This window comes from Panthera uncia (genome assembly GCF_023721935.1).
Source record: "Panthera uncia isolate 11264 chromosome A3 unlocalized genomic scaffold, Puncia_PCG_1.0 HiC_scaffold_12, whole genome shotgun sequence".
Lineage (NCBI taxonomy): Eukaryota > Metazoa > Chordata > Mammalia > Carnivora > Felidae > Panthera > Panthera uncia.
The window spans coordinates 19392625-19406487 of NW_026057579.1; the positions used below are offsets into that span (position 1 = coordinate 19392625).

General features: G+C 53.8%; 1 protein-coding gene across 1 annotated transcript; it reads left to right on the top strand.

Moving 5' to 3' along the window:
• The first annotated feature begins 2155 nt into the window (after positions 1 to 2155).
• Positions 2156 to 9778, top strand: ADGRF3 (adhesion G protein-coupled receptor F3). The gene is made up of 11 exons (XM_049652451.1): positions 2156 to 2318; positions 2723 to 2863; positions 3342 to 3515; positions 4022 to 4240; positions 4958 to 5167; positions 5633 to 5776; positions 5947 to 6143; positions 6546 to 6725; positions 7640 to 9019; positions 9487 to 9528; positions 9617 to 9778. The coding sequence occupies exons 1-11, from the start codon at positions 2156 to 2158 to the stop codon at positions 9776 to 9778; spliced, it is 3012 nt and encodes a 1003-aa protein (XP_049508408.1).
• Positions 9779 to 13863: the final 4085 nt, after the last annotated feature.

Here is a 13863-nt window from a genome sequence, read left to right on the forward strand (position 1 = left end):
GTAAACTGATTTTTTTCTTATTTTTATCCATGTTCTATCTTAATGCTGTAAGATAAAAATTTCTTATGTTAAGATAAAAATTTCTTATGTAAGATAAAAATTTCTTATGTTAATTTCTTTATTCAGTCATCATACTACAAACATGTTACCTTTTGCCTTTTTATCCTAATGCCCTTTTCATCCCCAAATTAAAGCTTCATTTTCTTTTTGGCTTTCTGGGTTTTGTGTCTTGTTTAGAAAAGCCATCCTCACTTCAAAACCATTTTGTGAAATTACTTGATAATCTCTCCCAGCATTTTCCCAGGTTCTTTGTTAAATTTAAGACTCTGGAAATTATCTTGGGCTGTATGATACATACAGGCCTAATGTTCGTCTTTTCTGGGCTCTGGGATCAATGATCCAGCTTCCTGGAAGTTTCAGGACAATCCAGATTTCCCAGATCCCTGGAGACATGACTGAACCTAGCTTATTGACACATTGCTGGCTGTGACCTAGGAGCTGCCCCCCCCTCCCCAAGCCCTCTCCTCTTCACTGAGTTCTTGGTTCAGACCCCAGAACCTGAGCAGACCATTCTCACTGGGGCATGTGGGTTCCAGGTGGCCCCACAGGGACCTAGATGCCCATGTGACTTAGTCACAGGCTGTAGCACTTCCTCTGTAAATTTGGCGACTCCTGTCCCCTCTTCCCTCCCATCCCGGCTGTGCTGGGCCTTGCCAACTCCTCTTGGAGGAAATTTGCATCATGCAGCAGCCTGAGGACTCCGGAGGACTGATTCACTGAGCCATGATCTACTCAGCTGTCCCCCTGCTACTCCTGGCTGTGACTCTCCCTCTGGTGGGGTCACCAGCTGCTCAAGTATCCCAACCTGTGAGTAAAACTGGGGGGAGGACCCAGGTAAGACGCAGCAAGCTGTGGATGAAGGGACAGGTGGAGGGGCAAGGGCCAGGGGGAGAAGTCATGTAAAAAAGAAAGGCCAGTTTGTTGTAAAATCTCTGAGAGGTCAGTCTTATTTTCCAGGCTGTGGGATAGCTTTTATTTCTTTGAGTCACTGTGAACTCCAGTGATGCCAGAAGGCTCTCCCAGTCAAGCTTGCCCTTTAAAAATTAAAAGAAAAGGGGCGCCCGGTTGAGCGTCCGACTTTGGCTCAGGTCATGATCACCCAGTCTGTGGGTTTGAGCTCCGCATCGGGCTCTGTGCTGACAGCTCGGAGCCTGGAGCCTGCTTCGGGTCGTGTCTCCCTCTCTCTGTCCTTCCTCTGCTCACACTGTCTCACTTTCAAAATAAATTAAAAATAAAAAATGAAAAGAAAAGAAAAATTTTCCAGATTTGGGAACCACCGGCATAGAGGACAGGAGAGAATCTGAAGAAAGACAGCAGAGTTGAAATTAGCACTTTTTGATCTGTTTTCTCCCAGGTAGCGTCTATATTTGTATCTCTCTGTACCTGTATTTGTATCCGTATCTGTATCTGTATCCCTACCCATATCTATATCTGTATCTGTCTCTGAATAGATACCCACATTCACGTACAACTTTGGGAGAGGGAGGAGTTGGTGAGGAAATAATTTACAGGAACAAGAGACCGAGGGAAGATGCTGCCTTATGCCCACCCTCGGTCGCAGTTCCTACGGAGGGAATAGAAGTCCCCAAGCCTCTGAGCCCCAGCCAGCTCTGCCCAGCCCTCCCCACCGGTGTTCCAGACACAGCGTTTCAATTAGCCTAGAGGCCCAGGGACAGGTAAATTCGGGAAGGAATTAAGCAAAGCATGTTGACTCTCCAGGGTGTGCCTGGTTCCTGGGTTCAGGTGGCATTTGCAGGGCCTGGCGGGGTCCTTGGGGCTGTATCCCTGCCGCCTCCTACCAGAAGCCTGCTTTCCCCTCCTGATGTGCCTGCTGGATTACAGGCAAAAAGAAAGGCTTCAAGGGGCATCTGAGTTCAGTCGGTTGAGCATCTGACTTCGGCTCAGGTCATGATTTCACAGTTCAGTTCATGAGTTCGAGCCCCACATTGGGGCTCACTGCTGTCAGCACGGAGGCCAATTTAGATCCTCTGTCCCCCCACCCTCTCTCGGCCCCTCCCCCATTCTCTCTTTCTCTCTCTCAAATGTAAACATTAAAAAAAAAGAGAAGAGCTTCAAAGAGGTAGAGTCATGCCAAATGACTCAGGCTAGTCCCCAAGTTGCTTGGGGAAGAAGGTGTCCCTGGAAGAAATGTGGGGTCGGCCCCCTCTCAGAGGTCTCTCCTCGTGCTCTGTTCCAGGGACAGAGTCAGGCTGGAGGGGAATCGGGGCAGCAACTGAACCAAAAGAGTGGAGCAGGTGGTGAGTGGATGGAGTGGAGAGGAGGAGGAAGGGGTGAGGGGAGGGAGGGGAAGCGGGGGGAGCAGAGGGAGCAGGGAATGAGGCTGAAGAGGGCACACGTGTGGAGGTACCGATCCATGGCTGGTCATGCTGGCCGCACAGGTCCAGATTCCAGCTCTCTAGGTGAGAGGCCTTGAGAAAATCCTCCATCTTGGAGAGGCTAGTCTACGGGCTGAGGGTTTGGGGGGAAGGGTGGCGTGGAGCTGCGTGTGACCGCACCCCAGCTAGCGAGGGCTATGGCCCTCTTGAGGCTTGTCAGCTCCTAGCTGGCCTATGGGAGGTGGGGCCTGCCCTGGGTCCTGGCAGTCACCAGCCAGGTGTGGGAGGCAGAAGGGGACCCTGGCCTTGCTGTCTCTCCTCTGTAGAATCAGTCTTGGTCTCAGTCTATGTACAGCTGGACTTTTCAAATCAGACCTGGCCATTGACACTCTCCAGGACCCTGACTCCCCCCTTTGCCTCGGCCTCCTCTCCCCCAGCAACTCTCGCTGGCCTCGGCCTCACCACAGGTAGGGGGGATTCTACGGAGCCCTGCCTCTCAGCTCTCAGTGGCCCTTACACTGCCTGTGGGGGAAGGAGGCTCAGACGGAAAGGAACCTGGGCTTCCCAGGCCTGCGGCCAGCTTGCCTGAACGGCTGCCCCTTTCCATCTCCTGGAGGGTCTGCATGGCCCGGCTCCTTCCCCATCTCCCCCCCAGACAGACCCTTTCCTTCCTGTTCTATGCCCCCCTCTTCGAAACTCTGCAGAGGCCCAAGAGGCAGCCGGTGGTGGGCTGGCACTTCTCCGCCCCCACCCCTGAGGACTTTGCCCAGCAGGACCTCCGCTGCTTTGAACCCTGGCCTGAGGAGGCAGTCCCGGATGGCTGAGGCTCTTGTGACTTCGGGATTGTTCCAGGCACCCAGCCCTAGAGCCTCTCGGGCATCGGGTCCTGACTACCTGGCTGTCTCACACAGGCTGCCCACTTCTTGTCCCCTCCTTTTGCCCCAGAGTGTAATGTCCACCACGATGGCTGCACCTACTGTGCCTGCCTCCCTGGGTACCAGTGGAACGCCAGCGTCTGCTCCCGTCGCCGTCCCTGCCGGAGTCCCCGCAGCCGCGGGCCCTGTGGCTGTCTGGTCTTCAGCCCTCCTGAAGCCGGGTACTGCCAGCTGCTGCCACCTGGTGAGGAGGTTTGGGAACTTGGAAACCAATGGGCCCAAGTGAAAGAAAGCCCGTGTTTTCTCCTCTCTGACCCTTGTGTTTCTGCCAGCCGGCCCAAGCCCAGTGGCTCCCGGTGGTGGGAGAAATGCCAGTTATCCTGGCAGATCACAGCCCTGAGCCTGGGGCCCGAGTAGGGAGACGAATGAACAACAGAGCTCCTGAGACATATGGACACGGAGAGAAAGTGCTAGAGTGACTGCTGTTGACCCGGAAGGCCAGGAAGGGGCTCCGGCGGCCCCAGGTTACCTAGGGAAGTGGAAATCACCGGCCAAAAGGCTTCCCCGTTGGTTCCCAATGACAGATAGGTCTGGACTGCAGCAGCCAGGGACAAAACAAAACAGTATTGAGGGCGTGGGGAGGAAGCGAGGAGGAATGGGTTTTGGACGATGGGGAAGGAGTGAGAGCTTAGCCACGTGGAGGGCCACAATTCATGCTCTAAGCGGCCCCTGCCTCCTGCCTCCCCACAGTCCCCGGAACACTGAGCCTGAACTCCCAGGTGCAGATGCCTGGCAACACGCTAAACCTGACCCTCGTCACGAGCCATGAGACCACCAACCTAAACTGGTTCCTGCGGCCTGCGGGGAGCCCCAGACCCATCCTCCTGCAGCCGGGGACACAGGTGTCCCTGACCTCCAGCCCGGGCCAGGCTGTCCTCAGCATCCTCAACATCTCGCATAAATGGGCAGGTAGCCAGCCTGCCCTTCCTCTCATCTCTCTTCTCCGTCCTCCTCTTCTCTCTGTCCTTCCTCCCGCACCTTGCCTTCCCCCTCCTCCCTCTCCTCTCCTTCCTGCTCTTCTTCTCTCCCCTTCTTTTCCCTTTTCATCTTCCCATTTACCCATTCTGGGAAAACAAAGGCCCGGAGAGAATGGGCTTCCATTTCAGCAGAGAACAGACGCCTGTTTTTCTTCAAGATGTTGCAGTGGCAGCGGGCAGTGCTGGAAAGGCATCTCCTGGTGGAGAAGAGGTTCACCTTAGGATTCGAGGTTCCAGGCTATTAAAAACAAAAGTTAGGAGCCTCTTCTCCAGTCCTTTTCCTCCTCGAAACCCCTTTCAAGGCAGGGATCTCTCTCTCTCTCTTTCTTAAATTTTTAATATTTATTTTTGAGAGCGAGAGAGCCCGCGTGCACGCACACGAGTGGGGGAGGGGCAGAGAGACAGGGAGACACAGAATCCGAAGCAGGCTCCAGGCTCTGAGCTGTCGTCACGGAGCCCGAAGTGGGGCTCGAACCCCCGAGCTGTGAGATCATGACCTGAGCCGAAGTCAGATGTGCAACCGACTGAGCCACCCAGGCAGGGATCTTTCTTGCTGGGCTTAAGCAGAGGCCAGACCTGGCAGGAGAGCTTCTGTGGCGCAGGGGTGGGGCCAGAGGAGCCGGGAGGTACAGCAGGTGTGTATCTGCAGGTGAGTACACGTGCCGCTTCGAAGCTCAGGGATTCAGGTGGGAGCTGTACCAGGTGGTGAAGGTGCCCCTGCAGGTGACAGATGTGGCCCGGCTTCCAGACCAGCTCTCCATCTCCTGCACCACCAGCCCCAGTTTCCAGCTGAGCTGCTGCCTCCCCAGCACACACCTGGTCTACACGGCTTCCTGGAGCCCCACAGAGGGCAGCAAAGGTACGAGGAGCGCTGTGTCTGGCTCAGGGGACAAGGGGCAGCTGGTGTCCTCCGAGCAGCTGGCTGTTCAACTCCCAGGAAGCAGAGGCTGCAGTTCAACGTGGGGCTCCGGGTCCAAGTTCATTCAATACCGTGGTTACCCCATGAGCGATCCTAACCCTCCTGATACAGCAGTAACCACATGAGTGTAGATAACTGCTCACAAGATGTTTTCCCACGACCTTAATGAACTCTGGCCACACACTCTGTGAAGTCCTGGGGCTGGTTAGAGACTCCCAGGCGCCCTTCACCAAGATCCAAGCTCCGCCTCTGCAGTTTGATGCTCGCACACAACTCCGCTCTGCCCCACGGCATCATCTGCTTCCGAAGTTGCTAGAGAGACTGCAAGGGCATCTCTGGGCCTGCCGGGTTCTGGGTCTGCTCCAGGCCCAGTAACCGCTCCCCTCTCTCTCGTGTCACCTTCAGCCTCCTTAGTCAACACGCCAGGCTCCTGGTGCCTCGTGCTGACCGTTCAGCGCTGCCCTGCCGCTGACACCACGTATACTTGTGAGCTGCAGAGCCCAGGACTGACCCCTCTCAGGGTCCCCGTCTCTGTCACCATCATCCAGGGTACGTGGGGCTCGGGGTCCAGCTGGTTGGGTCCAGCTCTCACCTGCTCGCCCTGGGAGCTCCTCGACGTTTCCCCCACACTGGGCCACACGGCCAGTCTCCAGACCCCGAACGCGGGGGAGGCTGGGGCTAGACCACGGTTGCTGAGCCTCCTTGATATCATTCTTCAGACGGAGATGCCACCTGCCCTGAGGACTCCTCGGCTGTTGCCTGGAATGTCACCAAGGCTGGCCACGTGGCACAGGCCCCGTGTCCAGTGAACAGGACAGGTGTGGTGAAGCGGACCTGTGGGCCTGATGGCAGTTGGGAGCCCATCCACGGCGGCTGCACGGACGCAGGGGTCCTGGCCTTGTTTCACAGAGCCTGGGTAAAGCTTCAGGCCCCGCTGCTCCGGGCCTCGCCCTCCATGACCTACCCCTTTCTCGCTCGGGACCTAGCTTTAGAACCCTTTCCCCCTGAGGCCTGGCCTGGAGGCCCCTCACCTTCCCTGAACCGGAGCCTGGCAGAGCCAGGGTGTGAGGGTGGGGGCCACAGATGCCGGGGACTCTCACGGTGGGGAGGGCGCTCTCCTCCAATCTTAATCCCACCAAGTGTCCAGCCCACTAACACGGGTGTGAGTTCCTTCCGTGTGGCTTCCCGCTCCCCCGGGGACTGGAGCAGGGCTGGGGAGGAAAGAGCTGGATGGGGGAGGAGCGGCCCCTCCCTTGTGACATCTCGCCCATCCCCCCCCCCCCCCCCCCCACTTCCTGCTGTGTCTGGTCTGTCTCAGCTGCTGCGGGCAGGCCAGGGCTGGCCTGCTGTGGAGGCGCCACAGATCCTGGCTGAGCTGTCGGAGCAGGCGAAGGTGGTGAGCTCGCCCTCTGACTTACTGGCACTGCTGGGCACCATATCCTTCCTGGCCAAGGTGGTGGTGGATGCCAGAATACAGCTTAACCGCAGCGCCCTGGAGGTGAGATCTCTGAGCCACGGCGGGGGGCCGCCGGGGTAGTGGGGGCCCGAAGCTCTTTACCTCTGGGCACTTCTGTCCCTCTGGCATCACCATGGGCTGTCAGAAGGCAGACCTTTCGAGAGAGTCTGAGTGTCTGCTCTCCTGGTCCGTCTCGCCCCTTGGACATCGGTTTCCAAGGCCATGGAATATGGACAAGGTCTGAGGCTGGGAACACGTGGGAGGTCGGGGAAGGCAGGAAGGGATGTGAAGACACGAGTTCAGAAGCATTTATGGACACGCAGAGATGGGTGGATATGGTGTAAGCTCACGCGCCCAAACAGACACACGCACACACACGACACCTACACGGAGGTCCCCACGCCCTCAGCTTTTGCTGGACTCACCTGAACCAGCTCCCAGCGTGGGCAACGACTGACGACCATTAAGCTGCATCCAAAAGAATAACCAGGGCCAATGACAGTGCGCCCTCTTTCTATCTGGGAATGTATGTCACATGTGGGTGGACAGACATGCATGTGGCCTTCCACTTCAGAACATCGTGCCCGCTAACCACTGGGCCCCACTCCTAGCTTTACAGACCTGTTGGGGTCAAGGCATTGGAGAGGGGCCCCCTTCACCCTGGGTGGCCCAAGGGATGGAGGCGAGAGAAAGGTCGTCAGATGGAGGTGCTGGATGTGCATCGGGAGACCACGTACTTGAAGCCACCCCGGTGGTAACCCGTTCTTCCCATCTAGAAACTCTCCCTTCTCGGGCCTGTCTTCCCCTTCCCCTTTCCCTCCCCTCTTGGGTCTCTTGCGCAAGCCTAGGAAAGGTAGGTCTGGGGCCTCTGGTTCCCAGCGCCCCTGACGCAGCGCCGTGGGTTCTAGCGGCCAGCGCTCATCTCTTTGCTGGGCTCTCTCTGTTGGGTGCCGCAGGCTCTCCTGAAAACCACAGACAAGGTCCTAGACCTGGACACCAGCTCTCTGTGGACCCCAGCCCGGGCCCAGAAGCCCTCGACAGGCTCAGATCTCCTGCTGGCTGTGGAGACCCTGGCACGCAGTCTGTGCCCTCAGGATCACCCCTTCTCCTTCAGCTTGCAAAACGTGCAGCTGCAGACCCAGCTGCTTGGGCCGTTTCCCGCTGACTACAGAGTCTCCTTCCCCACTCGGCCCCCACTGTGGGCCCACATTCCCAGGTGCTCCCTGGCCCCGCTGGGCCGTAACGGCACCAACGTCAGTATTACTAGCCTGGTGCTGCGGAAACTGGACCGCCTTCTGCCCTCAAGCTACGGGCAGGGGCTGGGGGACTCCGTCTATGCCACTCCCGGCCTGGTCCTCGCCATCTCCGTCATGGCAGGTGGGCAGGCCTTCGACCAGGGAGAAGTCGTCATGGACTTCGGGGGCACGGGTGGCACTCCGCACTGTGTCTTCTGGGACCACAGCCTCTTCCGGGGCAAGGGGGGCTGGTCGGATGAAGGGTGCCAGGTGCAGACAGCTCGTGCCAGCCCCACCACCCGGTGCGTCTGTCGGCACCTCACCGCTTTCTCCGTCCTCACGTCCCCAGACACTGTTCCGGAAAACCTCACCCTGGAGCGGCTGAGTCAGGTGGGCTTGGGGGCCTCCATCGTGGCACTGCTTGTGTGCCTAGGTGTGTACAGGCTGGTTTGGAGAGTGGTGGTACAGAGCAAAGTCGCCTACTTACGCCACACGGCCCTGCTCAACGTGGTGCTCTGCCTTTTGGCCGCAGACGCCTGCTTCCTGGGAGCCCCACTGCTTCCTCCGGGGCCCCGAAGCCCGCTCTGCCTGGCCGCTGCCTTCCTCTGTCATTTCCTCTACCTGGCCACCTTTTTCTGGATGCTGGCTCAGGCCCTGATGCTGGCCCACCAGCTGCTCTTCGTCTTCGATCAGCTGTCCCAGTGCCGAGTACTCTCCCTGATGGTGGTCCTCGGCTACGTGTGCCCGATGGGGTTTGCAGGTGCCGCCCTGGCCCTCTACCTACCCCGAGGGCAATACCTGAGGGAGGGGGCGTGCTGGTTAAGTGGGAAGGGAGGGGCGCTCTACACCTTCGTGGGGCCAGTGCTGGCCATAGTGGCCGTGAACGGGCTGGTACTCGCCATGGCCGTGCGGAAGCTCCTGAGGCCTTCGCCGTCAGAGGGGCCCCGGGCGGAGAGGCGCCAAGCCCTTCTGGCGGTGATCAAAGCCCTGCTCGTTCTCACGCCCATCTTCGGCCTCACCTGGGGGCTGGGCCTGGCCACCCTGCTGGAGGAAGTCTCCACAGTGCCTCACTACATCTTCACGATTCTCAACACCACCCAGGTGGGTGATAAAGCGCCGGCTGTGCTTTTGCCCTTTTAGATGGTCTAGGTCACTGCCAGTGCCTTCTCGAGGAGGGGTCGAGGTGGAGCAGGAGAAGCAGTCTCAGGAATTTTAGGAGACGTAGGTCTGGGCCGCAGTCCCTCCACGGACTCGCTGGAGGACTCTGGACAAACCTCTGGGAGCTCTGGTTTTCTCATCTGCGAAACAGTATCTGGTCTGGGCAGACACGTCAGGGAATTGTCAGTACCCAAAATGATATTGATATTCCCTTGGTAACCAAAGCCGTCAGAGAAGCACCTGAAATGGATTCTATGCACCGAGCGGTGCTAATGCCCAGAAAACCCTAGATGGGAAGCCTCGGGACACAAATTAGGACGACAGAGGCTGAAGGAAGAGGAGGGGGAGGGAGTCGATTTCGGTTGATTCCTTCCTCCATGACTAACTTATCCCCATATCCCCCCGTTAAGGGCGTCTTCATCTTACTGTTTGGTTGCCTCATGGACAAGAAGGTGAGTCTGCCCACCTAACCTCCGCCCAACTTGCAGTGCCCAGGCCAGGACTTTGGCTGGTGTAACAAGGGCGTTACCTGTCCTGCAGGTACGAGAGGCTTTACTCAAACGCTTCTGCCGCTCCCAGTCCCCCAACTCCACCATCTCCCTGGTGAGTTATTGGCTTCAAATTCTCAGTTCTCCCACTAAGGGGTCAGACGCAGCCGTTCCACAGCCTTCCCGAGAGGAGACAGGCACAGCTAGAGGCTGAGAGAAGCTTGGGATTGTCTTCTAGAATGAGCACTTTCCAGGCTCGAAGTCCCCAACGATGGAGACAGGAGCTCCGTCAGAGCAGTCGGAGTCAGGTTCCTGGGCTCCTGATTACAACCTGGACTGCTGGGGACTCTCTTAGCCCCTGGTTTCTCCATTTGAAAATCTGCCTCCAGTTACTATATGAAGGGAAATGTAGGATCGGTAAGCACGGGAGTCAGCATAGCTGAGAACCAAGTTCCTTAGGGCTACTGCGGCCCCAGGCAGGTGAGAACGTGAAAATGGGCACAAGCTCATCAAAAGAGAGTCGATAATAATAATAGTCGCCCTGCAATTGGGCCTTCCGGCCCCTTCCTAGGCTACATATGAAACCTACATCCCGGAGCAGAGCCAAGGAAGAAGTGAAGACACCAGGTGAGAAGCAGGCCTTCCTGGGGGCAGCGTGCGTGGCATGGACGGAAGCGGAGGCTAGCAAAGGGCTTCCTGGCCAAGAAGGCTCCTCTTCACGTGATTGACGGTCCCGGCCCACGGGTGGAAAACAGACTTTTCCAGGAGAGACATTTCTTGATGGGATGGGGAAGGTGGAGACCTCAGAGAGCAGGGAGTTTTACCACCACCAAGCCTTGGTTCAGTCCACTCTGAAAATTCCTTTGTGCGTTGTCAAATTCTTAATCGTCCTGGAAAACCCTTGCCTTGAAGGAATCGCCATTGGTGGGCTTGCTGTCCAGAGGGGTGGGCAGCCTGCAGAGGCGGTGAAAGGTCTGCTTCACCAGCCCAGAGCTTCAGGGTGAGCCCTTTCGCGGAGAAGACAGAGGCTTTGAGTGAACCACACGTAGAGCCCATCCGAGGGAGTTGGGGGAACGAGAATCCACCAGGATGAGCCATGGCCCGGGGCTCTGAGCCCTTCCCCCATCCGAGAGCTCAGCGCCCCCCGCACAGACAGGCTAATGTCTCCACTCGTCACGTTCCCTTCTCTCGCAGGTCACCTGCCCACACCCCTAAACTATCCAAGCAAAAAGAGCGTGAAAAACTAGCTAAAGCTACCTGTTGAATAAGCCTGCCTTTGCTGTAAACGTAATCGACAGATATTAAAGTTCAAAATAATTGCAAGTAAAACCGTCTCAACCAGTTTTTGACCAATCGACAGTTCCTGGTACAGACAGATTTGCTAAAAATTGTTTTATTTTTAACTACTCAGTGATTTCTTTTCTGATTATTTCTTCTCCATAGCTATGATGAAAGGATGACTGATGACAGGAACTCTAGTCTTGCAAACATTAAAGGTGAAGGACAGATTTGGGTTCGTTTCTTTTCAAAGTTTAGGAAAAGGTGAAGTTAATAGGTCCCTCTTTCTTTAACTTTTCCAACAATATCAGTATAACTGTAAGTTTCATCGATGTACGAATGTATACAATCACCGATCTAAGAACCTTTGTAAGAGCGCATTAACGATTTTAAAGTAGAGAGGAAGTTGCCACAGACCGCTAAGAATTAAGGCAACAAGATGACAAAAAGGGGCATTTAAAAGTGACAGGCTCAGGTCACCTGGGTGGCTAAGTCGGTTCAGTATCTGACTCTTAATTTGGGCTCAGGTCATGATCTCGTGGTTCATGAGTTCGAGCCTCACATCAGACTCTGCGCTGACAGTGCAAAAAAGCCTGCTTGGGATTCTGTGTCTCCCTCTCTCTCTGCCCCTCCCCTGCTCTCTTTCTCTCAAAAAGTAAACAAAAACATAAACTAACAAATCAATCAATCGATAAATGTGACCGGCTCAAGCTAAGACCAGATATGGAGAAGAAAAGAAGTTTTTTTTTAAAGCCTTGAGAGGATACCAAGACATCTAATTGAATTAACTCGTGGAATCCACAAGATGATGGGAGGGTTCTCAAGAATTTTTCAACTAGAGAAATGGAAAAAAATTCTTATGAATGAGCCTTTGTTAAATTACAAAAGTCATGGCTATTTTTATAAAATGGAATGGGAATGCTTTCTGTTGAAATGAATATGCTCTTGAAAACAGTTTTCTTATAAACATGGATCTGTGTATTTTCATTGTACAGACGTCAGCCTAAATAGTTCCCTACATGGATTCAATTGTTTCGTTCAAATAGAAGATACCAACTCAGCAGGGCACTTGCAAACCGTTCTATGCTTCGGACCTGTTCCAGCCCCCACGGGAGGCGGGCAGCCACTGAAACAGCGAGGGCTTTGCCTGCTGGTTTCCCTGGCCACAGGGTCCTGTCTCAATTGCCCTTGTACTTCATTAATATTTACAGTCTTAATTTTTTAAGTTATAAAATGATTTGTGAATAGTTCAAATAATACGCGTTCGCTTTAAAAGCAGCAGAGACCCCTGAGTGTGCTTCTGTAGAAATATACGTTCTCATATTTCCTTCTCAAATGACGGACGCACTCAATGCATGCTTTGCTGCTAAAAACACACGTTAGGATTGACAAATGAAGTGACATTAAGCCTTCGTTCCCTTGGTTGTCACATAAAGAAGGACTGAAAAGAAAGTTCTGGAGGTAAATATAAGAAAGTAAAGATTTCATTTCTAAATTCCATTTCTAAAAAGACGGCCTAAAGAAATAAGCAGACAAGTGAGCGGATGAATGTACCAAGGATGTGCGTTCCAGTGTGTTTATATCCTCCACAAAGCGCACTTGGTAAAACCAATGAGGATATATCTACCAAAGGAGTGCTATGTGGTCATTTAAAGTGACGACGTATAGCTACACCTACTGATACGGGAAAATGTTTAGGCTCTACAGCTAAGTAAGACAAAAGAGTTCCAGAATAGCATGATACCAGCCAATTTTGGTCCGTACCAAAATTGGGTCCCTTTGTGTCCAAATATGTGTGCACTGAAAAAGAGAGATATCAAAATATTAACAGTATCTTGCTACTTGATTTTTCACTTTTTTCTTGCTCTGTAAATATTATTTGAATTATTTTTTACAACGAGCATGTGTTTCTATGGTAGAAAAAACGTTATTTTGAAAGAGTTCTTCTGGACATTTTGCATATTTAAAAATAGAAACTTGTCAAGCAAAAAAAAAAAAAAAACCCAACAACAACAAAAAACAAACCCATAAACAAAATACCCCCTGGAATTTAGATTTGTACAGAAGGGTGGACTACATTAGAGGTTCTCGAGGAAGCTTGGACTTCTGTTTTGGGAATCAATTCTGTCTGATCGCTGGCAGTTCCCTAACCATGGAGGGGGAAAGGGGCTCCTGGTTGAGTTTAGGGCAGGCACAAACATTGCCAACATGTCTAAATGCTTGGTCTCTTTCACAATGATGCATTTCTTTCCAGAGTAGTATTTTTCCTCAGTGTTTTTGTCCTTCATCCCCACATTCTCCCATTTCCTCTCAACCAATGATCCCTCTTCATTGAAAGAGCATAACATACCAGTTCAGAGTCCCAGATAAACCACAGCGGACACAGACAGAGGACCTCTGAGTCATCCATTAAGTCCCAGAAGAAGACTGGAGACTCTGCTACTGCTTTTCATTCCTTGAGAGAGACTGGAATTTGAGAGACCTGGAGAAAAAATTTAAAACGTAAATGAGAAAGGGTAGGGGGAGAAGATAGGCTGAGAATTAGGATTCCTCTCTCTGGAAAGATGGATGCAAAGGTGCAAAGAATGTGTCTGGTTTGCTGGTTGCTGTAGCTTCAGCATCTAAAATATGCTTAACATGTAACAGGCACTCAGTAAGTATTTATTGAATGAATGAACTATACAGACCACAGCAAGAACAGGGACTTTTGCTCAGAATCAGAGACCATGAGAAGCAAACAGCTGGAGGGCCTGTGGGGGGGGGGGGGGGGGGGGGGGGCGGGTGAGGGAGGGGAGCACAGGGGGGAAGTGCACTTCTGAAGTGTGAATGAAAGATGAGGGCAAGTCAAGGCTCTCCTCCCAAATGGTTATTTGGTGGAACAAAGGGTCTAATTAAAGTTTTATATGAAAAGCGAGGCACTTAAGTTGGGATCTTTAAGAAGAGCATAACGGGGGAGGGGGGCAGGCACCTGGGTGGTTCAGTGGGTTGAGCATCTGACTTTGGCTCAGGTCCTGATCTAAC

What these genes read in the sequence shown, in the direction of transcription:
- ADGRF3 (XM_049652451.1), top strand. Translation starts at nt 2,156, where the DNA reads ATGACTCAGGCTAGTCCCCAAGTTGCTTGGGGAAGAAGGTGTCCCTGG. An exon ending in CATCTCGCATAAATGGGCAG is followed by an intron (nt 4,241 to 4,957) that starts GTAGCCAGCCTG and finishes GTGTATCTGCAG; the next exon opens with GTGAGTACACGTGCCGCTTC. An exon ending in CCCCACAGAGGGCAGCAAAG is followed by an intron (nt 5,168 to 5,632) that starts GTACGAGGAGCG and finishes TGTCACCTTCAG; the next exon opens with CCTCCTTAGTCAACACGCCA.